Genomic DNA, 23374 nt, shown 5'->3' on the forward strand with positions numbered 1-23374 from the left:
TGTGAAAAGCAAAGATGAGTTCAGAGGCAACCGCAAGTACTAACAACGAGAACGACACATCAAAAACAGTTATAAAAGACGCGGATCTTTTTGTGCGAGAAGACACTAACATTGCAAATGACGAAGTTGAAACGTCAACTCCTCAGCAAACAACCGACCAGTCTACATCCTCTGATGCAGCAGCCGACCAAGATCTCACCAAACGTGACGGCGCTGCGCTCACCGACGAACCACAGACGTCTCGATCGGTCACAGCAGCTACAGAAGCGGAAGACGACGAGACATTGGAAAACGAGCCACAGAGTGGAGAGTCGGACTGGCCGCTTAGAGAGAAATTTGGCATCGACGGCAAAGTGCACGAAGTCGAGCTGAACGAGAGGCGGCTTTTGTGGTGGCCCGCATCGCAAACGAAGTCCGACAAGGCCACAAGAGTTGGTACGCCCTGAAATTCGGTTCACTAATGAGTTGGTGGTGTGAAATGGATGTGCGGTTTTTCTAGTGAGAGCGGTGGAAACAGAAAAGAAGGTGCTGGTGACGAACATTTTTAGTGCGAAGTCCCGGAATCGTATCGTGCAGACGTCCAAGGGGCCGCTGATGGTTCCGGCCGGATATACAGTGTTTTATGTGAGTAAGAAGAAGGAGCCGAAGTGGAGGGAGAAGCGAGTGCATTTTGATCATGAAGACGTTGATGCGTGTAGGAGGTGGGCAGCTCAGGTTGAGATACTGGCAAAGGGTGAGAAGGAGGGGATTACCCGGTTTTTATTGGAGGTGTACTTATGGGGATTCTAGCTGTTTGCAGTTGTAGATGGACATAGGCATACCCCCTTGACGCACACTTTGACACACCCATCCACGCACACTTTGACACACCCATCCACCCACACACACACACACACACACACACACACACACACACACACACACAGACGAACACACACAGGGACACACACACGGACACACACACACACACACACACACACACAGACGAACACACACAGGGACACACACACGGACACACACACACACACACACACACACACACACACACACACACACACAATTTTTATAAGCACATTAGACTGTAGTCAAATTTGTATGGCATCAATCACTATTGATGATGCAGGTTCGACGAGGCCTCGGATGCTAAAGATATTCATCAATCCAGCTGCAGGAAAGAAAAAGGGCATCAAGATATTTGAGCAAGCAGTCGCATCCATTCTCAAAATATGTGACATACGCTGGGACATAACCGGTCAGCCACACGCACATCAACTACATTATAGAGACCGTCGTTGATCTCGTTTTGTTGCAGTCACCGAAAGACCGGGACATTTGTCAGAACTCATCCAGCAGATCGATCTGGACAGCTATGACGGGTAGAAGGACTGACAATGCAGATGTAGTCGTAGAACTACTTGTCTCTGTTGCTTGAAGGTTGGCCGTCGTCGGTGGTGATGGTACCGTCAATGAGTTGATCGACGGTCTACTGAAATCGACCTGTTTGGGTGCAACTCCTGATAGAGTGTCGTCGTGTGAGACGAGGATTGCTATCATTCCTGCAGGTGAAGAACTATCAGAGAATTTATCCGCATTGTTGCTGTAACTAGCCAAGTTGTATACAGGATCTAACAACCACATTGCGACGACACTGTATGGCATAGCCGACCCAGAAACATCCGCATTGCACATCGTAATGGGTACAATTGTAGACAGTGATCATTTCATGATCGGCTGCTGTAATCATTCTTGTGTTGCCTCCGTTTCAGGAAAGTCGCGAACGATTGACATTTTGTCTATGGCTCATCGTAACAAGCCGGTTCGGTTTGGTGTGAGTTGCGGTTATGGTTTTCCTGCCGACTTCATCGTACAATCAAAGAAACACGGTTGGTTTAACAAGGCGGGAGTTCCTTCACTTCATGCTGTTAAACAGCACCGGTTGGTAGACAGAGCAGATTGAGTCCATCACATTGGTAATGGTACCTCTGGTCTTGTAGACTGTATCCATGTCAAGTCCATTTCTTGTTGGTCGACGAGCAGAAGGAAGGTGACAAGGCGGGGCAATTCAAAGGTACATCATCTGTTGTTTTGTTGTCGTCTGTTGGCTGATTGGTTTGAGATTGGTGTCTAGTGGCTGAGTGGAAGGTAGTGAAGGGATCCATTTCTGCCGTCGTCGTCAGTGCCTTGAAGATGGCATCGGATGCTCACCCGGATGGATTGTGGCCTGAAGTGCAGGATGATGATGGATATGGTCGGCTCGTTATTGTGGAGGAATGTTCTCGCAGTGAAGTCTTGAAGTATCACAAATGTTTGTCGAAGTCGAGGAAGAGACCGGTGAGATCTTATTGACGTACGTTATGTACAAGCCATTGGTATTGATGTGTATGTTTTGATGCAGGAAGATCTCGGGTTTGTCAACTCATACAAAGTCAGGGCAGTCCGACTTCGTCCACTACAGAAGGATCCTTCTCGTGGAACTAGTCCAATAAAGGAATCAAAGGTGGTAGATCCATCAGACTCCAAAACAGCCAACGACATTCAAGATACATCAAAAGAGTCCGCTCCTAAGGTTAATACCGATGAGACCTGCAAAGAGGCATCACCTCCTGTTCCATCCATTGTGGTCGATGAACAGGAAAATCAGACCCACCCAAATGATACAAATCAGTCACATGAGCAAGAACCGAAAGCGAACGACAAAACAGTGGGAAGCGAAATCGAAGAGATTGGAAAAACCAAACAACAGGTGTTTCTAAATCCGTCTCCACAGCCTCAGCGCCAGCGACGTGGATTCAGTTTTTCTCTACGTCAACGGCTGCGTACATTTTCTCCGGGGCGAGCTACAAGAGCTACAACAAAAGTTCCGAAAAAGAAAGTATCGTTAGAAGTATTCTCGACGGCTGCTGGTGATACATTGGTCCGACGAAGTGGAGTAAGAGCATCCTCTCCACTCCCTCCTGGTGGACCACCAGCAGACTACGATGATGCAGATGTTGATCCAGAGGTTACATCACCTTGGGTGGTTGATGGAGACCTAATCAGGGAACCATTCGTAGACATCAGGTATACACAATACCGTTGCTCTGATACAGTATGGAATAACATTTTTGTTAATTAATTAAACTCTAGGATCCACAATAATCTCATCTCTGTGTTTGTGAGTGAGGCTGACAGAGCACGAGAGAACTCGCCGCTTGACTGATTCGTTGCTGCTGTAATTCGAGATTCGTTCTAAAGAGAGATTTAATGTTGTTGCTGTAGTACGTAAATGAATGAGTGCAGCTTTACAGCTTTTCAAAACACTGTAGCTCTAAGACAGGCTGATCATCTATGGTAAAAGGAAATTTTAAGCAAGACAATAGCACTGCTGTCTCACCGTCTCTACTCGCAAGCCTACTAAAGAAAATGTAATGTACATACATACATGCACGTGAAAGTGATCTCATCCATCTCCCTCCTAGTACGTATACTGTTCAAGTTAGAACCAACCTATCCTCCAATTCTAGAGCAGGACATCCTGATTAAAATTTCAATTTTCAATTTTCAATTTTTCTTCTCAAATTTTCTATCATTCCAATTTTTAATGATTTTCATTTTGCAGGCAAAATTTGAATTTGACAAGCAAATTTATATTTTCAATTTTGTGGGAAGTGATTCTCTAAAAGCCCATCTCATATTTCTCCAGAACAAGTTCGGTTCTTCCGCCATCAGTTGGAAATGTTTTGTCTAAATATGTTTAGAATTTGAAAGCAGTAGCAGGTACAGTATACACTGTACCAAACTTGACAATTAGACGAGCCAAAGATTTGCGCACGCGTAGACTGTCTAGCAAACTGTACAGTTCCCCAACTCGCCATCCAGTTAGAACTTGTCGTCCAGTTCTAGAACTGGATGGAGGCTCCAAATCTGCACGGAATACATGTACTCATCAACCATTTCTAGGTACAGTGTATACTATGAACGAAAATATTCAAGGACCAACTGGTCACGTGAGCTTGCGCAACACGCACTCCGCTTTCCAAACAAGGTTGCTGCTCATGCTTCAATGCACTCACACTGCACAATGTGTGCATGCCCACTAACGTTTGCTGGCAATCTATACCACGTGACCATGGCCATGCACACACTATACATACAAAACAGCATACATGCACAAGACTCACCTTCAGTCAAGTTCAAGAACTGCTAGTTGCTACAAGTTAACCTCTCCGGGCGAATTTTTTTTTTGGACACCCTTTCGACTTAGCCGCTGGAGCGAACAGTGCGCTGGTAGTACGAGGCTAGCGGCGCGGCCTTTGATTCTTGGTAGTCAATGGACATGTTACAACCGTGATTTTGACATAAACGAAGTGCTGCGTTTTTGCGCATCTCTCGGACAGTAACCTGCACCGTTTATTCAAAGGGGGCCCCAGTTTTGAACATCGTTAGCTGAACGTTGTTTTCTCTGTGCAAATCGACTTCAAATAGATTGGACGGCAGGTAAAGTGATTCTAAATTACTATGAATTGCGATTAAACATTTTTATTATTTCTAAAGTCTTTATTGGGTGCATATAGCTATGCACGTTGCCTCGATTGAATTGTACGGCAATATTTACGCTGTTACATACGCTGCATACATCAAATTGTGTACTATTTATTGCAAATCTATTTTCTGTGTGCAATCATATAATATGCAATTAATAATACAATTATATAATACAAACTACTACTACCACAAATTTACTAACAGATAAACATTATCTAGTTGAAATGACGGCATTGATATATTTTAAGCATTACTTAGTTGGTATAAACACGTACGTAAAATAATGTATAGACGTTTCAATAATCATGACAAATCAGATGTTGGATATATATGCCTTTTACGAACTGACATTATATTTTGAAATACATATCATGCCATTGGTTGTTATATAATTGGTGACATGAATGACAGTTATATATGTAATTGGCTGTGTGTGTGTGTGTGTGTGTGTGTGTGTGTGTGTGTGCATGTGTGTGTGTGTGTGTGTGTGTGTGTGTGTGTGTGTGTGTGTGTGTGTGTGTGTGTGTGTTAATTGTGTGTGCGTACTTTACCTACTTGAAGTACGAGCAACATAGCTAGAACATAATCAATATTTGGTAAAGATCAAATGGTTGAAATGAAGACGAAGATCGATACTTAGTTTATGCAGCAAATGTTAGGCAAACTCAACTTTGACATACTAGAATTATTAGTTTGTAGATGGTAATATTTTATTATATGATCTACACAGCTGATCAACTGAAACTCTTTTTTAGTTAATCTAGATTATTTAGTTATGTGGTGTTTATTGTTGCTGTCGACGATGTGACAGTGGAAATAATTTAATTGGAAAATTATTGCTGCGGCTAGTCTTTTACAAACATTGATTTATTAAGTGCCTATCTGTTTGTATCAATATGCATGCAAGTGTTTTGACTTTATGTGTTGACTTATTTTTGCAGTGACACTATTAGTTAATTTTCATTATCATGCAACAACAGTTTGTAGATGTTATAGATACTAAGAAATAAGTTGAACAATTAATTGAACATAGTTGTTTGATTATCTGTTTTTGTTTTTGTTTGTCTGACCATCTATTTATATCTGTTTGTTTGTCTGCTTGTTTGTTTGTTTGTCTGTTTTTCTATTTGTTATTACATATGTTCTTATTGATTGGTTCTATAGTTTATATGTATAGGCTAAATAATATGATCTAAACTAATTAGTTAGCTTTATAAATTATTGTATCTTGGGGCAATTCCTTGGTAGTTCTGTATGTTTGTTCTTTTTGGGATCAAGGACGTACCTTGGGGTATTTTGCTGCAGCAATGGATTTCAGTATACTTTGACACATAATTTATGTCATCAAGACTCCTGTCACAAACAATTGGTTATTCATAATACATAGTAACAAGAGGTGTGATCAACTATGCAGTTTACATTGTGCAAGTTAGTGGTCCAAGTAAGGGGCCGTCCGTAGTTACCGAATGATTTTAAAATCCGAACAACGTTCGAAAGTGGGTGGGTGGGTCAGAAGGCTGTTCGAATTAGAAATCATTTGATCACTGCGCATGCGCAGATTTCTTTATTGTCCAGTGGTGATGAAAAAGCAGCTGACTCTCTTTGGTGTACGGAAGAGGAAGAGAGAGCCTTTCTTCCAACGCAGTGCAGATGACAGTGATTACACACGAGTGATCGAAACTCTGTGGCAGCAAGATGCTGGACAGCGCACTCGCAAGGACTTCTTCAAGTGGGCGCAAGGCCAATGGCGTGACAAGTACTCGAAGGACAGGAAGGCAAGAGATGATGTGATAGCCAAGAGCGTTGGAGTATGATGGCTTTCCCGTCACGTCGTCAAGTGTGATGTGTCTTGAGAAACCATCTCCGTACAATGATCACAGCAAGCTTACTGAGTTTGCAGCAGCTGGCAGTACAAAGCTGAAAGCAGATGAAGGCATGAAATGTATCCTGAATGAATTGCAGTTTCTGCATTCACATGCTGTGCGCAAGACGCACATGCTTCAGTTTATGAAGTGTGACTCTGGTAGCTGTCATCACTGTTCTACTCGTCCCGTGAGAGCCACAACGGCTGTGAACTTCCTCCGCAGGCATGGGGGTTGTTTGATGACACCTCGGCCAAGCAACAATCATGAGGGTCATTACTGTACTTTCCTCGAAGCTGCACTGATGGAGGATATGGGTTGCAAGCCCCTCCAACTAGATTATGGTTTGCCGTCTCTTCTAGGAAAGGTCAACCATGTCTGTGAACTTTGCAATCGGTATGTTTTCCAATCTGAGGCAGATAGGACACGCCACTTGCAAAGGATTCATAACCGTTCAAAGAGAAAAGAGGCTGTCCAGGCACACACAGAACAGCAGGCTGCACCTAAACCCTCTCACAATTGTACATACACTGGCTGTGGCCACATATTCAGCACCCAGTACCAACTACAACGCCACAAACAAGAGACAGGGCACAAGCGCAGGGCTGGAAGAAAGAAGAAGGGAACATGCTGACTCTATAGTCTATTAAACTGTTTAGTAGAGTACACGATGTGATTTTGTTCGATAAATAGAAGTGGGTACAGCGTATAATAGCTGCGAGGAGAAATTGTTTCATGACTATGGACAGCTGTTAGGATTAGGTAGGTGGGTGGGTGGGTAAGAAGAAATTCTAACGTTGTTCGGATTTTAAAATCATTCGGTAACTACGGACGGCCCCTAAGTACTGAATATTTCTTTTGCATGTCTTCATAACTGTGCTTAATTAATTAACATAATATTATACTGGCAGGTTGAGAGAGTAGTAAACAGTCTACCATCTTCCTGCATTTTGTTGACCTTTGGAGATACTGTCTTTCAAAGAGTGAGGTCTTTTGACTGAGTTGTTTTTTAGTTGAACTGGTATAAAATACCTGTCATCTTTTTCAGGCTCTTTTTGATTTTTAGTAACAGCTGCAGGGGCTCGTCCAGGAGCTGCTGCTGCTTTCCCTCTGTGTATTGATTTTCTTCTTCCAGCTGATTTGGCTTGAATAGGGATCCTCCTACCTCGCCGCAAAACTCCGTAATTCTTTCGGGTGACACTGCCCCCAAAGCACCAACCGAATTTATGGAAAGCTGTAATCAGATGAGAATTTGTGGATTTGGTGGATAGTTTATTGTATGTTGTAGTAAACTTTTCTATGCTTTGCTAGAACATAACATCAGCCCTCAGTTGCTTTTTAATATCTTCGGATATTAAGTCAACTACCTGACAGAGTTGGTCTTGTTGCTGTGTTTCTTGTTTTAGAGAGACAGTGGTATCAGAATCATGCTCTTTGTTGCACTGCTTTGTGTCATCATCTACACACCATTGTGGCTGTAGATATTCTGATTGCGCATACCAGCCAGTTGAAATGTAGTGCTGCTGCTGCTTCTCCTGCTGCTGTGTTGGTGATGGTGGTGGCTCGCATGATTTCTTTGTTGTGTCAACTGGCTTACTGATTAGCGTATAGAAGGACAAATCTTCTACACATTCCTTGCCATATGCAATGTATGCCAACTTCCATTTGTCTTCAGGGTTGAGAGCAGGAATGCAGTTTACTGTTGTGCACCCAAAGTGCAACACAACTGCTGCTTGGTGACTACACGGTGACCCATCTTGACCTCTTGGGCACGTGCAAACTCCTATTTTCATGTCAGTGTAATAAGCAACTCCCCTTTCAGTCTTGCTTGGCACCAAAAAGCTTTCTTTTGCGATCTGCTTTATGGTTACTTTAGCATATGCTTTAGCATTTACACCTTGATAGCGAAGTGAAATATAGCGGTCAACTCGACTGTGGGCTACACTGAGCAGTTTACTCTGGTAATACCGTTCCATTATTTCAGTTATGAAATAGAATATCTGTACCAAGTTGTATGATTTCACTCGACTGAAAATGAGCTCTTTCAGGATCCTCATTCCAGCTTCTGCATAGTTGTTAGTATGATTTCCTCTAATAAGAATCGTTCTACGATAGCAGTGCGCCCATTCTCTTCGTCTAGCCCACAGTGACTGCATGTGACTATAAAACTTAGGATATTTCTTTACTTCAGGGCTTTGAAGGAAACTGTTGTAGTGTTTCTGTAGCTCAGTTTCTGTATTAGTGTAAACTAATTTCTTGACTTTTTCAATAAGGATGGTACGATCATTTTTAAAAATGTGGTTTTTACTATCATATAGCCAGGTCCACCTGCATTGAAGAAAATGAAATGTGCATAGAAGGAGATTTGCTGTTGGCCAGAAATTGTGAAGAGCTTCTCGCTCTGTATGGCTGTCATCGGTCATAACAATAGTGGGACCATGTTTCACTCCTTTGCCATTGAATGCCTCCTCAGGCAAAACTTCTCCTAACAACTCCAGTCCACGATGTATGGTTGTCGCCTGCTCATCTGAAGTGACAATCACACCTAGAGGGATACCAGAAGTAGGTGTGCTAGTTGACATAATGAATACAGATGAATTATAGCGATCTAGTGAGGAAGTTGCATCAATAAACACCATTTCTCTGGCTTGTTTGATGTTGTTGTGGGCTCTGGACTTAAGTGGTGTACAGATTGCTAGAACCATTGGCTGATGTTTCTGCTTTCTTTTACACAACTTGACTTTTTTTCTTGGTGGTGGTGAGATGTCGTCATCACTGTTAGAAGATGTGCCACTTTTTGCTTTGTTCAAGCATGGATTTTCATAGACCTGAAGTTTGTCTGTTCCACCTTGTTGTTGGTTGTTTTCATTGTAGATATCAATTTCAGTTTGAAGCTGAAAAAACATGTCTGGCCCATTCTCTTCACCCATTTCCTTCTTTCTCCATTGCTCATGCAATCTGCTGTAGTCCTGTACTGATGGATTTATGGCCCTGTCTGCTAGTACACGTTGAACATCTTGCTCGTTTTCAGCACAGGAAATCATCAGGTTGGTTTCATGGGCGTGCCGAGCTGATGCTGCACTATGCCCCTTAGAGAAAGAGTGAAAATTTTCTGCTTTGTGGCATCATCTACAGATCGAATACTCAACGCATGCGCTGAGTGTACAGGATGGTTGTGAATAAAATTCAACTTCAAGATTGTCATGTGTGACAGGAGGTTTTTATCTGCTGTACAAACTTGCTTCTTGGTAGGTTTCATGATGGTTAAAGTCAACTTTGAAGGACATTCTGTTTTTTGCTTCTCATTCCTGCAATGAGAGATCTTCTCTGTCCTTTTCTCTCAACTTGAAGATGTGCCTGTTTTTGCTTGTCACTTAATGATTTTCTGTGATGCTGACAATGCATGTGGAATTTTGCCACAAGGCGTTTGAAAGCAATCTTCTTTGTTCTTGTTGTTCTGTATGTGCACTTGCTGTGACACATGAATTGTTTTAGCCATTGCTCTGCATCGGCTTTAGTTGCTAAATTAATTCGTAGAGTGGCAGAAAACTGGGGACTATCAAGACAGTGTTGCTCAGATACTTTGAATTCATCTATCACATATGTGTATTTATTGGATTGTGGTACAACAGCTCTCAATTGTTCTGGGCAATCATTTCTGTTTAGGACAGAATAGCAATTTCTATTGCCGGAGGAGACTCTTTCCACAGTGTTGTTTTCAAAATCCGAATCTGAATATGAGCTTAGATTTGACTGGCAGGTTGGAATGAGCGATTGTTTGATTGTGGGTTGACATTCATTGTTTTTGGACTCAGTTATGGGTGCCAAGTCAGTGCTGTTGGTTATTTCTACATGTGTTGATATGGATTCATTGGAGTCAGCTGCTGTCTTTGACTTGCACACGTCTGTTAGCTCTGACTGAATCCGACAACGAATCTGGGGAATGTCAGTCTGTAGTAACAAAGCCAATAAAGTACGAATACTTACTAACTGTACAAACTGTTCTAGATATATCATTCAGGTTTTCTAAGTAGTTCTATAAATAGAATGTTTGAGTTTCTTAGTATCAGTAGTAAGCTGTTGAATGTTAATTAATTAATTAATGGATATATATAAATTAACAATCATGTACCTGACTGAAGTCCATGTCTCTTCTGTGAACCACGCAATAGGCATACTGAATAGATAAAATTAAATTGTGACTAGTTTAGAACAAGTCAGACCAAGTAGCTTGTAATACCTGGAGAAGAAACACCCCACAGTCATTACCGTTCTGCTGTTGAGGTATTTCCTGTATTAGCGTAAGTCATAAAGAAAGTATGAATAACAGAATAATGTCTTTGTGTATATTGCATTTATTTATAGATTACAATGGTAATCATGCTACATAACAACACTAACTAATGTCAGTTGTTTGCACACCGTGGTCTTTGAACTGTTTATTGGATGTAATGATGAACACACACATATATGCGCACGCGCACACACACACACACACACACACACACACACACACACACACACACACACACACACACACACACACACACACACACACACACACAAATTCACAATACACTAACTGCATTCACGACATTGCATCTCAAAGGAGGACTCTTTGTTGGCCAGAACTTGTCTAACAGTTTCAAGCCCACTATTAATTAAGTTAAAAGTTGACCTGTTATATACAATGTATACCTATATTTGCAGCTAGTAAGAGCCAATGATAGTGAGCAGATATTATCTTTGTGTTGAGATTGAGTAACTGTAAGAGGTTTTTCATTACGATTTGATTAGAAGTGAGCATTAATTAGTTGAGGGTAATAAGTCATTAATTGTCTTATATGGCTAGCTGCATGTGACCTATTCGAACATGCACTCTGTAAATGTTCAGGTTTATATAGTAGTGAATATAATAGATCTTACACTGGCGTTGATAGTCTTCCACTCTGTCCAGTCAATCTGTATCGTACGTCTCAACATACTTTGTCGTGACAAATACTGCCTGCAATTGTTCAAAATTAAGATAACAAGTATGATCTAACAGTTAATGATTATGTTGTGAATGTGTTTACTTACTTCATCTGACTGAAACTGTCTGTAGCATCATACAATCCTCTAATTTGAATCATAATAAGTCATAGTCTTTTCTCTATTATTTACTACCTGCATACAAAAGTTGATTTAGGGTATAAATAATGGTTTAAGTGGGTGAGTGGGCCACACCAGAATTGTCCAGTGGATGTTGCCTTCATTGATAGGTACTATTAGCAACTCGACATAAAAAATATCTGCCTACATTTTGAAGATTTGCAGGTAAAAATGCATTCATGTATTTCAATTGCAGCTTTCTTCACCTTTTTGTACCAGCTGTCAACAGACTTGATGCCTTTATTTCTAATTGTGGTAAAGAAGTGAGTGCTCAAGACCTCGAAGTTCTTCAGATTTCGATTCTGCACCAGGCAAACGATCCAGCACATGTCAGAAATAGAAAAATCTAGATAAAGCTAAACTACTTTTTGTAAATCTTTTCGAGAGTGGCTCTTCAAGAAACACAGATAAGCTTCAATGACCTACACCATTTCAATTTTAGTATTTTTGTACATTTGAGAATTTGTACACATTGGCGTCAGACTTACACTATCATTTAGCCAATTATCGTCATTCAACAGCTGGAGATCTCGGCTATTTAAGGTACCGTGGTGTTCCATGTTACACAGAGACAAGCAGGTTGTTTTGACACCTCCACGGAATCCCGCCTAAATCCTTATGCCACGCCCTCATACCTCGTGATTTTGCACTACGCCGCAAGCGCACACTGCTAGATTTCAAATTCTGACGCAAAAAGAAACCGCGAGTGCACACTCTAGTTACAAAGATAGAGACTTAAGTAAATTAGAGATCTACAAAAATTAGCTGAATACACACTAGTCAATAAACACTACAATAAACTCAGCCAGTCAACCTCCGTATTTATTGACATTCTATTAGAACATACATTGACATGTGCTATCCATTGTACTCAAACAACTATAGTTGAATTTATCTCCACCTATGTAAACAGTATGGGTGAAAATTCTTGTTGCTATTCCTGAGCTGCAAAATTAAAGGCCTCCTGCAGAATCAACATATAAGATCAAGCCATCTGCACCATTCTGTCAACAAGCAATTACAGTAAAAGTCAAAATAAATTGCGTATGGTTATATTATATAACGTGCATACTGTAACAGTTTACAAAATTTAATTAGATCAGCAGTATATATTGATATACAAAACAGATACACATTCCTTAAATTTGTTTCCATGTATGTAGATATTAAGAACTCCACCCCAATACTCACTGTCTCACAACAAACACCATAAACTCACAATAAACACCACATAACTAAATAATCTAGATTAACTAAAAAAGAGTTTCAGTTGATCAGCTTTGTAGATCATATAATAAAATATTACCATCTACAAACTAATAATTCTAGTATGTCAAAGTTGAGTTTGCCTAACATTTGCTGCATAAACTAAGTATCGATCTTCGTCTTCATTTCAACCATTTGATCTTTACCAAATATTGATTATGTTCTAGCTATGTTGCTCGTACTTCAAGTAGGTAAAGTACGCACACAATTAACACACACACACACACACACACACACACACACACACACACACACACACACACACACACACACACACACACATGCACACACACACACACACACACACACACACACACACACACACACACACACACCAGCTAATTACATATACAACTGTCATTCATGTCACCAACTATATAACAACCAATGGCATGATATGTATTTCAAAATATAATGTCAGTTCGTAAAAAACATATATATCCAACATCTGATTTGTCATGATTATTGAAACGTCTATACATTATTTTACGTACGTGTTTATACCAACTAAGTAATGCTTAAAATATATCAATGCTGTCATTTCAACTAGATAATGTTTATCTGTTAGTAAATTTGTGGTAGTAGTAGTTTGTATTATATAATTGTATTATTAATTGCATATTATATGATTGCACACAGAAAATTGATTTGCAATAAATAGTACACAATTTGATGTATGCAGTGTATGTAACAGCGTAAATATTGCCGTACAATTCAATCGAGGCAACGTGCATAGCTATATGCACCCAATAAAGACTTTAGAAATAATAAAAAATGTTTAATCGCAATTCATAGTAATTTAGAAATCACTTTACCTGCCGTCCAATCTATTTGAAGTCGATTTGCACAGAGAAAACAACGTTCAGCTGACGATGTTCAAAACTGGGGCCCCCTTTGAATAAACGGTGCAGGTTACTGTCCGAGAGATGCGCAAAAACGTAGCACTTCGTTTATGTCAAAATCACGGTTGTAACATGTCCATTGACTACCAAGAATCAAAGGCCGCGCCGCTAGCCTCGTACTACCAGCGCACTGTTCGCTCCAGCGGCTAAGTCGAAAGGGTGTCCCAAAAAAAATTCGCCCTCTCCGGCGACGTTGCACCTGTGCTTGCGCAGTGAGGTTCACACGCGGTGTGACCCACCTTGAGGGCGGTATACTTAGAATTTTCTACACGATGTGGGCTTACACAAATTTGAAAGATAAAGCTCCACACAAGTGTCAAACTAAATCATAATGATTTAGTACTAAATTACAACACAAGTGTGACACTAAATAATAATAATAATAATTTACAACACAAATAAAACTAAATAATCAATATAATTATTATTAATTAATCAATACAATAAATAAATCCTAGTAATAATTCCACTCTCTCCTGGGGTCTGTAAAAGTTCAAGAAATGTGAGCTGTACTGTCTGGTTGCACGTTTATTTCAATCAGAGTTGGTGAATCCTGATGCAAACACAAGACACCAGACAAAGTCGTGAAGGAAACACAGGCCACTAACAAGTTTCTCAAGTTCCGACATATTCACAGTCCACAAAAACGAACAACCTACAACTCTATTCAAGTCGACAATTAACATACAGATGCTGCAAAATATCAAGTCACTACGATACCTTCGATGATACTAATAATATCAACAATGCAAACACCATCCCTCTCTACAAATTATCCGTACATTAATTATATGCTACTATTCGACATGAATGTAACTGCAGTACAATCAACTACAACTACTAATCAGACTACAAGGTTCTATTGGTGGGAGACACCGCAACTATGTCAGACTTTTGATGCGGCAAAGCAAACAAGCTGTACATATCTTGAACCTTGGATGACAGATCCAATTCATCCAATGACAAAATCGCAGTACCAATGCACCGATTCTTTGCAAACACTCCCGAACCTTCCTGCCGCCACACCATCACCTACAAACAAAACCAATCAAGTGGATTGTTGCCACTGCTGAAAATTCGTTTCTGACCTGTAAATGTTTATTGCGAAAGTCTGACTCTGAGAAATACAGTTGCTCGTAGAAAGCAGGGTCGACTGGACGAGTGGCTGCTTTTTTTGTTTTACGTTTGGCCAGTCTCTGATGTGTCACAGATGAGACCAAATAGACTTTCACATATGGAACTAACACAAATCACATGCCAAAACGTTTGCATTGTGCATTGTAGACTATTGAACACTAATCCTATTGACATTGTCTTACATTAGAATATTAGAATCAATTACGAGTATATTAAATTACTAAGTGACTTATAATGCAGCTGCTTGGTGTGTTTACTTGAATTCTATGACATCACTGAATCATTCAAATTTCCATGCAGGAGAAAGACATAGTAACAACAAATAACTACAAACCTAATCAACCTACAGCAGCTGCAAGCACAAATCAGGACTAAAGCGTGTTGCAGTAACTGAGAGATCACATGAAAAGCGTACATATAAACAAAGATATGCAACTACAATTTAAACATTTGAGTGTGCACACAATTGATTACAAACCATACACAACAGATAGCACATCATACTTTGTGCATTCTGTTTGTTCTGTCCTTGAAGGTTGAGTGCCTTAATAATCTCGACGGTCATTCTGCTTCCGTGATACATAACAGACAGTTCGATTTCTCCCATTGCTATGAGCATTTTTCCTGCACAAAGTAGCCACTGAGACGTGCATGGCAAGCACTCTAGTTGGGAACTCAACTACCTGAATGTCTTTGATCCAGCACTTGACCTTGTCCAAGTTTGTAATCTCCGAGTTGAAGTGGAAAAGATGGTTCAGTCGACGCGTCTCCTGAACAGGAACGTGGTAGAGGTGATGTAACACTTGGCACAGTTGAGCCGCTAAACACATTAGAAATTCTTATCGTGTACATTGTGTGTGTGTGTGTGTGTGTGTGTGTGTGTGTGTGTGTGTGTCTGTGTGTGTGCAAGTACATAATAATTGATGATAACACCACTACCTTGTGCAATCAGACTGTACCTTTCGTGACTGTTCTCACTGGATACAGTCGTTCTGCTTTCTGCTGTGACCAACTGGTCCAATTCACTCAACCTATCCACAGCAGTATGCGGGTGCTGATCCTCCTGCTCCACATTGTCCACCGAACCAATTCGTCGTTGTGCTTTCAAGACAACAAACGTGTCAGAAAGTCGAGTAAGATCATCTATACTGCCACTGCGATAGTTCTTCGTCAAAGCACTAGAAAATCGCTTCCAGATACCTTTCTTTTTCGCCTTCTTTCCCATGTCTCGTAATACTACAGATGAGTGATTATCAGTACCATGTACACTAGAGTACGTCAGATCTTCTCTACTCCCACTAATTCCCCTATTAGCCTCATCTGCTCTAAGCAAATTTCCACAGTTTTCTATACAATGCAGCTTGTTTCCTTTTTTGACATGGTCTGGATGTGACTCCACAATAGATCTCTTGCATTGTTCTACATTTTGCCCTTCAACATGTTGTCCTTCGCCAATGGAATCAAAGCTGCTGTTAAGGCTCATTTCGCTCCCAGATAGACGATATGATTCAGCTAATGAAAACTTGTCTTGTAGCCGAAGACGCTGTTGTTCCTTCACTTTTTCCTTGAATGCAACACCTACACATAGAAAGGACAAAATACACAACAGTACATAAGATATGGTAACCGACATTAGTTTAGTGTAATGTGAAAAAACAGCAGTAAAGTACACTTATTTCTTGTAACATGTTTCTTAGATACACTACTGAAAGTCTGGAATACCTCAAACGTTTTATGTAGGTAAGGCACAATCTGTACTGTACCAGAATTATTTCAAGATGCACAAGATTCTACTCTTCTCAATACAGACTGTGAACATCTACATCTACAAGATATAATCAACACACCACTATCTCTCCTCGTCATGTGTTCAGTGTGCAGTAAAATCACAAAAATTGTAAACCATTTCTTACAAAAATAAAACAATTGTGTACGATGTAGTTTTACAAACTACTCGTATGTAGACTATATAAATACAGTGGAAAGACCAGCAAATCACACAAAAGATCCAACCTTGTCGTGGCCTCTTTCTCAGCCTCAACTTGACGTCATCTACTTTGTTCATATAATCCATCAGTAAACTAATTTCACCACTAGAGAAAGGTTTGCCATCGACTGCCAACAACTCATCTCCAATGCCAATCTTTGAACATTGCGAAGCAACACTACCAACAGCAATCCTAGAAATGTGCAACTACACAAAGTAAACAAAGAAACAGTTTAGCAGCAAACAAAGAATACACAACCAACAACATCTAAATATACCAATAACCAAAAATGCAAGCATATATGACATTATACATACACAAACCAGGATCCACACATAAACAATAATACCTCACAAACATTGTCCCACAGTAAGCATGCACATCTTTACCTAAACTCCATCCACTAAACTAACAAAATGGTATGTACAGCAAGTACAGTTTCATTAGAATCATTCAGTGTAATAATACACGTAACATCTACATTATATGACCTCAACCATGTTAGCCGTTGGAGAGACAAAAGAACAATGCTCACGTTAAACTGACAAAAACAACAAATCAGCAAACACATACAAACGTAAGTGGAAAGGTGGAAAAACAGGCAGCTATAACAAGTAACCAGAACAACACTAACATAAACAAACATGCAAAAACACATTATGTGACATACACACACACACACACACACACACACACACACACACACACACACACACACACACACACACACACACACACACACACACACACACACGTGCACACACACACACACACACACACACACACACACACACACACACACACACACACACACACACACCACTCACCACATGTGCTACCTACACTTGACAGCAAACACACACTACTTATGAAATAAAAATTACTAGATTACCCGATGAGCTCTGGGTTTCACTTCAAAACTCAACCCAAACGAAGCATCATCTATGCCGGCTACTTCCTTATGAAGCATTACCCTAACAGTCTCCTCACCTATACCAATGACACATTACTCCAAACACAATAATCAAGGCCATGTCACTAACAAAAATTTGGAGAAACGGGTGGTTTCCCTTTGTCTTTCTTAGGTCGTGGCCATGTTCTCTGCATATCAATATCTGGTGATAAAAGTGGTGAGATGGATGATGTCTTTTCTATTGACCGCTCCTGTAACCCTTGAGGTGTTTGACCATCACGTACCTGCATATACCTGTAGTAAGAAAGAATGAGATCATGTTACATTCCTGAAGCAAACAGACAAGCAGATAACACGTGGACGGGCATACATAGAGCGACACAAAATAGAGATATATGAATAGATGGACCAACACATAGATAGACTGACAGACAAAAAAACAGACAAAAAGATAGATACACATACAGACAGACAGACAGACAGCCAGATAGACAAACAGACAGACAGACAGACAAACAGAGAGACAGACACACAGACAGACAGACACACAGACAGACAGAGAGCCACCACCAAAAATCAATAAACTAACACAGCCAAACCACCACAGCAAAACAGTATTACAACATTTCAGAATACAAATTACAAGAAACATCAGCTTTCCTCGATTCGGTATATGCTGGTCCAGGAGACGTCACCACTTCCTCGCCCACACTTTGCCTCGAACTCAAACCAGTTGGTGAGATACATCTTGTTGGACTGAACATAAACGATCTACTACACACTACACTGTCTGATGCATATGACTCAACAGATGACGAAACCGATGCACTACTGTTTGCACTCATTTGAGCACGACCACGTTTTCTTCGAACAACATCATCACTGTCACTAGCTGCATTAGACTGCTGGCTAAAAAACGCCATTCTTTGTTTTACCAGTCCTTGGCTGCTTTGTGGGATATCCTTAGGGCTTGCTCTACTTTTCTCCAATTTACTTTCTGTTTCGTCGTCGTCATCATCTCCCAATCCACGACTCAATCGCAATAACTTTTTCTCAAGCCGCTTTGTTCGCTCTAACAGAGAAATGTGCTCATCATCGGATGGCAGTCTTGGTAGACGTCGTCGTGGTTTTCTCTCCTTGGATCTATCATCTGTCTTGGTACTCTCTTTCTTATCCTTCCGTTTCACAACTCTTGCATACAAAGCGGTCACGTCATCAACGGTCACTTCGTTCGATCCACCTTCTTCACCATTGTCCGATTCTGTTTCCTTCGCTTGAAGCTTGTGTACTTTACTATACAGAGGCGACACAGCTCTCTGTCTGTTAATTTTACTATACAAACCTGATGAATCTCGAACTTTAACCTTCATTACTCTACTGTAAAGAGCTGATGGATCATCTACATTCTCTCGCTTCGTTTTACTGGCTCTATTCACTTTAGCGTAGAGAGCATCCACTTCACCTTGTGTGAGTAAAGCTGTTGTTTGACGTCTTACATCAGCGATACGTTGGTATCCAGGATCAGGGACGTCGTCCTCAATGTCATCCTTCTTGTCCACTCGTGAGTAGCCGACAGTTTCATGATCGCTGTCATTGTCAACAACAATCACCATCTCAGTTTCATCTCCGGCATCTTCTAAAGTCAGAATCTTCACTCGAGCATATCCAGGTTCATTCACTTCTCCAATAGAGACATTGTCGTCGTCGTGGTCATCGTCTCCAGTCGATACCCTCTGCTTCTCCGCAATGCCTCCTCTAATAAAAGTATGATCGCTCACCTCACCCAAAGAACCTGTCTCGTCATTTGTGTGATTTAGTGGGCTCTCCAGTTCCATAGTCACACTGCTGGAAATAAAGTGATTATTGACCCTGTTATCGACTACTGCATAGCCAGGTTCCGCTTCTTTGGCAATTGGTGTCTGAGAATGGACAAGATCTAATAATGGGCCAATGCGTGCATAATTGGGATCTTCTGAGATGCAACTATGTGCCCCACAGCTACCGCCACTAGATGCTCTCGATCTACTTGCATCTTCAGTTGTCGGTGTCTCTTTGGCAGTGTCCCTAACTCCTTGTTCTTGCTTTCCATTAACTTGATAACCTCCCACAGCATAGAGAGAGTCACTGCTCTCGAGCATCTTTGACACCTTCTCATCTGACAGATCTACTCCCTTATCTACAGGGACATTCAAGTCAGCCAAATGTATCTGATATGGTCGTTCGCCTGGTTGCATTTGCTCCACCACAGACTTACAAAGAACCTTCTGTTTTCTCCGAGCAGCCATAGCTGAAGCCGCAGATGTCCACGGTTTTGCATTTTTTGGAGTCGGCGAATACGGATGACTATGTTTCCAAGCCTCAGAACTAGACTCGTTGAGAGACCAACGATTTTCTAATTTTTTACGAATGTCTTTCTCGGCTTTCGTCTTTGCTCGATTTCTCACACGATCCCACGTTGTCGGGCTCAAAGGTTTGTCATCATCTAACTCATCCCCACCATTCTCTTTGTCAAATCTACTGTTTGTTTCAATGCAGACATTCTGGTTCGTCTTTACACTTTCTGAAAGCATTACACCTTTTTTCTTACGTGCCAAAAGCGATGGCAGAGACCAAGGCTTCTCACTTCGTTCATCATCCTTTACTTTTCCTGGAGATCGATGAGGTAAAGACTGACTATGTGCCACAGGTGAACGAACGAGATCTAGAAAAATCAGAATAAATTAGATGAATGCAAGAGACTTCATTTCTCATCTTACCAAAATTTCCGTTTGCTGAATTTTTTCCAGTAAATTCATCCCTGCTGACCTCATCTACCTGTTGTGAGCTTTGTGCATCCTTTGGGCTCATGGCATCACGTGACTGTAACCCTAACTGCGGTGGAGGAGTAAAACCCCCGCATTCATCACTATCACTGCTAGCTGGAGCTGTAATTCCAGCCTCATCAGAATCATTAAGTGTTGCCAAGCTTGGGCCAGACTTTTTGTCCTTTACACTAGGTCGTGTCAACATGATGGATGGTACTCTCTCAGGTGAGAGAGTAATCATCTGACTACCGGAATCAACTGCACCACTACTATCCTATAAATACAATTATCACCTCAACTCAAGCTCCTCTCCTAACAATTATTACCGGCTTATCATGCAGTTGTAGCCCGAAATCAGCAACTGTCGGGCAAGATTCCTTCAATCCAAACCACAAACCTGATTTCATAATAAATTGATAGCGTCTCTCGCACAAAAAGCAGACCCACAACTCATTCTGACGACAGAAAACAATGAAGTAAACAGCGAGATGCAAGTACAACACAATCGACCGACTTGAGTTGTTTTCGACCTCCTTTCTTCGCCGCAACTCGGGCAACAGACGCGTCCACAGCTATCACACCTCTGTCCACTCCCTCCCATTGCGAAGTCCGACGCGTCGTCGAGTAGCGGAGCAGTCCGACAAATAGCACACAAACCGTCGGACATACTCGGAGACGACGAGTTGCTGGCGGCCAGAACAGAACGCTCAAACTCTATCATTTCCTTCTTGAGCGCCCTAGACAAACCAAGAAGCTGTACAATTGCAACAAGAATGTTGCCTATGTTTCTAGTTCCGTAGTCTATGCGCTCCTATTCATGTTCTCAATACAATACAAACTATCCTGTCTCTAACTCTAGCCCTACCCCTCTAGTATAACCCTAACCAACGGCATGCTTTCGAGTTGAAGCCCACGCTCTAGCTAGCACTGTTTCCGGGTATATTTCTATGGTTACCTTCGACCTACTAGCTTGAACTCATTCACTGCGTGCAGCTACTCAGTAACTCAGTAGTAGCATCTTATACTGTATAATCGCGTACATCATCACATGCACATTCATCATGATGCAACATGTTTTCTCATTGAACTCAGTCACACTGAACCGGTCTTGCCAACATGTTTGCGAACGCTGCCCTGCAAGCGGCTCTTGCACTCAAACGACCAGATGTTTGTCATTGACTTACTCGATTCTCGCTTGCTCTTTCCTTTCGAAGCTCATTTGCCGCGTGAACACGCTCTGTATCTGCGCCCTTTCCTTGTCAGTGAGGTGAGAAATGTCCATGCTAGCCGAGGGAGATGATCTCGTCCGTCCAGTTTCGTACGAATTTCTGGAGGTCGGACTAGCAGGCGACGATGAGAAGGAGTTGCCCATGAGTAGATTCTACGCGACGATTCCACACAAGACGTCTTGCTCGATGGATGCAATCCCGGATGCTGATTAGATGACGTCACTGTGTTTGCATCAGAATTACTGACGCGCTATCGAATACAACACGTCATTCTCATACGATTGAGAGAAACGTCAACAGCAATACTTGTGCACTGATCAAGCTTACTATCGTTGCAATCTAAAAAATTTAATTACCATAAATTTTCAAGACAAAATTTTGATTGTTGTGACACATCTGTGAAATAGTAACTAGACAATGTGCGCATGTAATTTTTCTGGACTGTAGTTATGTATGAGCTGGTTGCACGGTACTAATCGTGACTATACGGGTTTTGAATTTTTCCCTAATGACTCCCGTATAACCGGTTACTTCTGCGGTCTTAAATTTTTGCGATTTGAGTAAGTTTTTATTACTGTGGGTTATTTAAATTTTCGCGTTTTACGGAAGACAGTCATGTACACGTGTACACGTGTCCAACAGTGACTTGCTGGAACTCCGAGCATAAGCCTAGAATATCTGCTAATTTTATTTGTGCGTTCCGTGATTTCTTCGCAGAATTCGCAGAAATATCATGATCGCAGAAATAACCGGTTATGTTTGCTAGGACTTCTCGTCTGATATCTGATACTTTTCACGACTGAGATTAGATAGCTAATCTAATATTACACAATGAACATTAGCTTTCCGTGTTCTAGCTAATTTGTGATGCTGTAGTAGTCTACTAACACTGTTACTCTAGACGTACCTCTAACTATAAATCGAAGAGTACTGTACAGTTTCTACAGTAACCCACGTAGTCAGTGAGCAAATGACGTGAATCAGTGAATGAGTAGCACAACCTGGTAATCCAGAAAATTTCATGGAACCGACACTCGTGTAGTTTACGTAAACTCATAATTTAATATTTCACACAATCGAGCACACACATACGCACGCACACACACACACGCACGCACACACACACACACACACACACACACGCACGCACACACGCACACACACACACACACATAAACGCGCGGGTCGGCAGGCGCCACAAATACGTAAAGCAGTTATAATCCATAACTAATTATGACGTCACTGTACTATGTATATAGCTAAATTAGCTAAGCGGTTCTTCTCAACATTGCTGCTAGACAGCTTGACGAAATACTGTACACAAATTAGCTAAACGCACAAAAACCACGAGGAGAAACAAGATGGTAAAGTGCAGACCCTAAAGTACATGCAGTCATGCATGCAAGTGATTTGCAAGTCAGTGAACTATATCCACGTAGAGAACTAGTAAGACGTTACTTTGCTGATTAGACGGAGACCGGTCCAGTCATCTGAAGAATTCAGTTATGCAGCGTCGTCAATCCATTCATGAAAGAAAAGTTGTCATTTCTTCGAGTCTGAACGGCATTGGAGTCCGCTCAACCTCAGCAGTAGCAGCC

At 41.2% G+C, this 23374-nt stretch overlaps 5 protein-coding genes across 5 annotated transcripts; 2 read left to right on the forward strand and 3 right to left on the reverse strand.

Moving 5' to 3' along the window:
• Positions 1 to 14: 14 nt before the first annotated feature.
• On the forward strand, positions 15 to 3371 carry LOC134197051 (ceramide kinase-like protein). Its single transcript, XM_062666294.1, has 11 exons — positions 15 to 435; positions 500 to 733; positions 1124 to 1252; positions 1313 to 1376; positions 1435 to 1562; positions 1623 to 1697; positions 1767 to 1935; positions 1995 to 2068; positions 2129 to 2331; positions 2396 to 3060; positions 3127 to 3371. The coding sequence occupies exons 1-11, from the start codon at positions 15 to 17 to the stop codon at positions 3197 to 3199; spliced, it is 2235 nt and encodes a 744-aa protein (XP_062522278.1). The 3' UTR covers positions 3200 to 3371.
• Positions 3372 to 5981: 2610 nt separating this feature from the next.
• LOC134197504 (uncharacterized) lies at positions 5982 to 7222 on the forward strand. Its single transcript, XM_062666839.1, has one exon. The coding sequence runs from the start codon at positions 6367 to 6369 to the stop codon at positions 7018 to 7020; it is 654 nt and encodes a 217-aa protein (XP_062522823.1). The 5' UTR covers positions 5982 to 6366; the 3' UTR covers positions 7021 to 7222.
• A 161-nt stretch (positions 7223 to 7383) lies between these two features.
• Positions 7384 to 8255, reverse strand: LOC134197603 (uncharacterized). Its single transcript, XM_062666947.1, has one exon. The coding sequence runs from the start codon at positions 8177 to 8179 to the stop codon at positions 7694 to 7696; it is 486 nt and encodes a 161-aa protein (XP_062522931.1). The 5' UTR covers positions 8180 to 8255; the 3' UTR covers positions 7384 to 7693.
• LOC134197691 (uncharacterized) lies at positions 8205 to 9430 on the reverse strand. The gene is made up of 2 exons (XM_062667036.1): positions 8284 to 9430; positions 8205 to 8242 (listed from the first exon to the last, which is right to left on the reverse strand). The coding sequence occupies exons 1-2, from the start codon at positions 9428 to 9430 to the stop codon at positions 8205 to 8207; spliced, it is 1185 nt and encodes a 394-aa protein (XP_062523020.1).
• A 4905-nt stretch (positions 9431 to 14335) lies between these two features.
• Positions 14336 to 22225, reverse strand: LOC134197204 (uncharacterized). The gene is made up of 13 exons (XM_062666481.1): positions 21732 to 22225; positions 21062 to 21284; positions 20874 to 21002; positions 20500 to 20821; positions 18403 to 20444; positions 17874 to 18036; positions 17723 to 17820; positions 16856 to 17036; positions 15802 to 16420; positions 15526 to 15662; positions 15347 to 15466; positions 14794 to 14945; positions 14336 to 14737 (listed from the first exon to the last, which is right to left on the reverse strand). The coding sequence occupies exons 1-13, from the start codon at positions 21917 to 21919 to the stop codon at positions 14555 to 14557; spliced, it is 4557 nt and encodes a 1518-aa protein (XP_062522465.1). The 5' UTR covers positions 21920 to 22225; the 3' UTR covers positions 14336 to 14554.
• Between the last annotated feature and the right edge of the window lie 1149 nt (positions 22226 to 23374).

The sequence above is a fragment of the Corticium candelabrum genome, chromosome 22 (assembly GCF_963422355.1).
Source record: "Corticium candelabrum chromosome 22, ooCorCand1.1, whole genome shotgun sequence".
NCBI lineage: Eukaryota > Metazoa > Porifera > Homoscleromorpha > Homosclerophorida > Plakinidae > Corticium > Corticium candelabrum.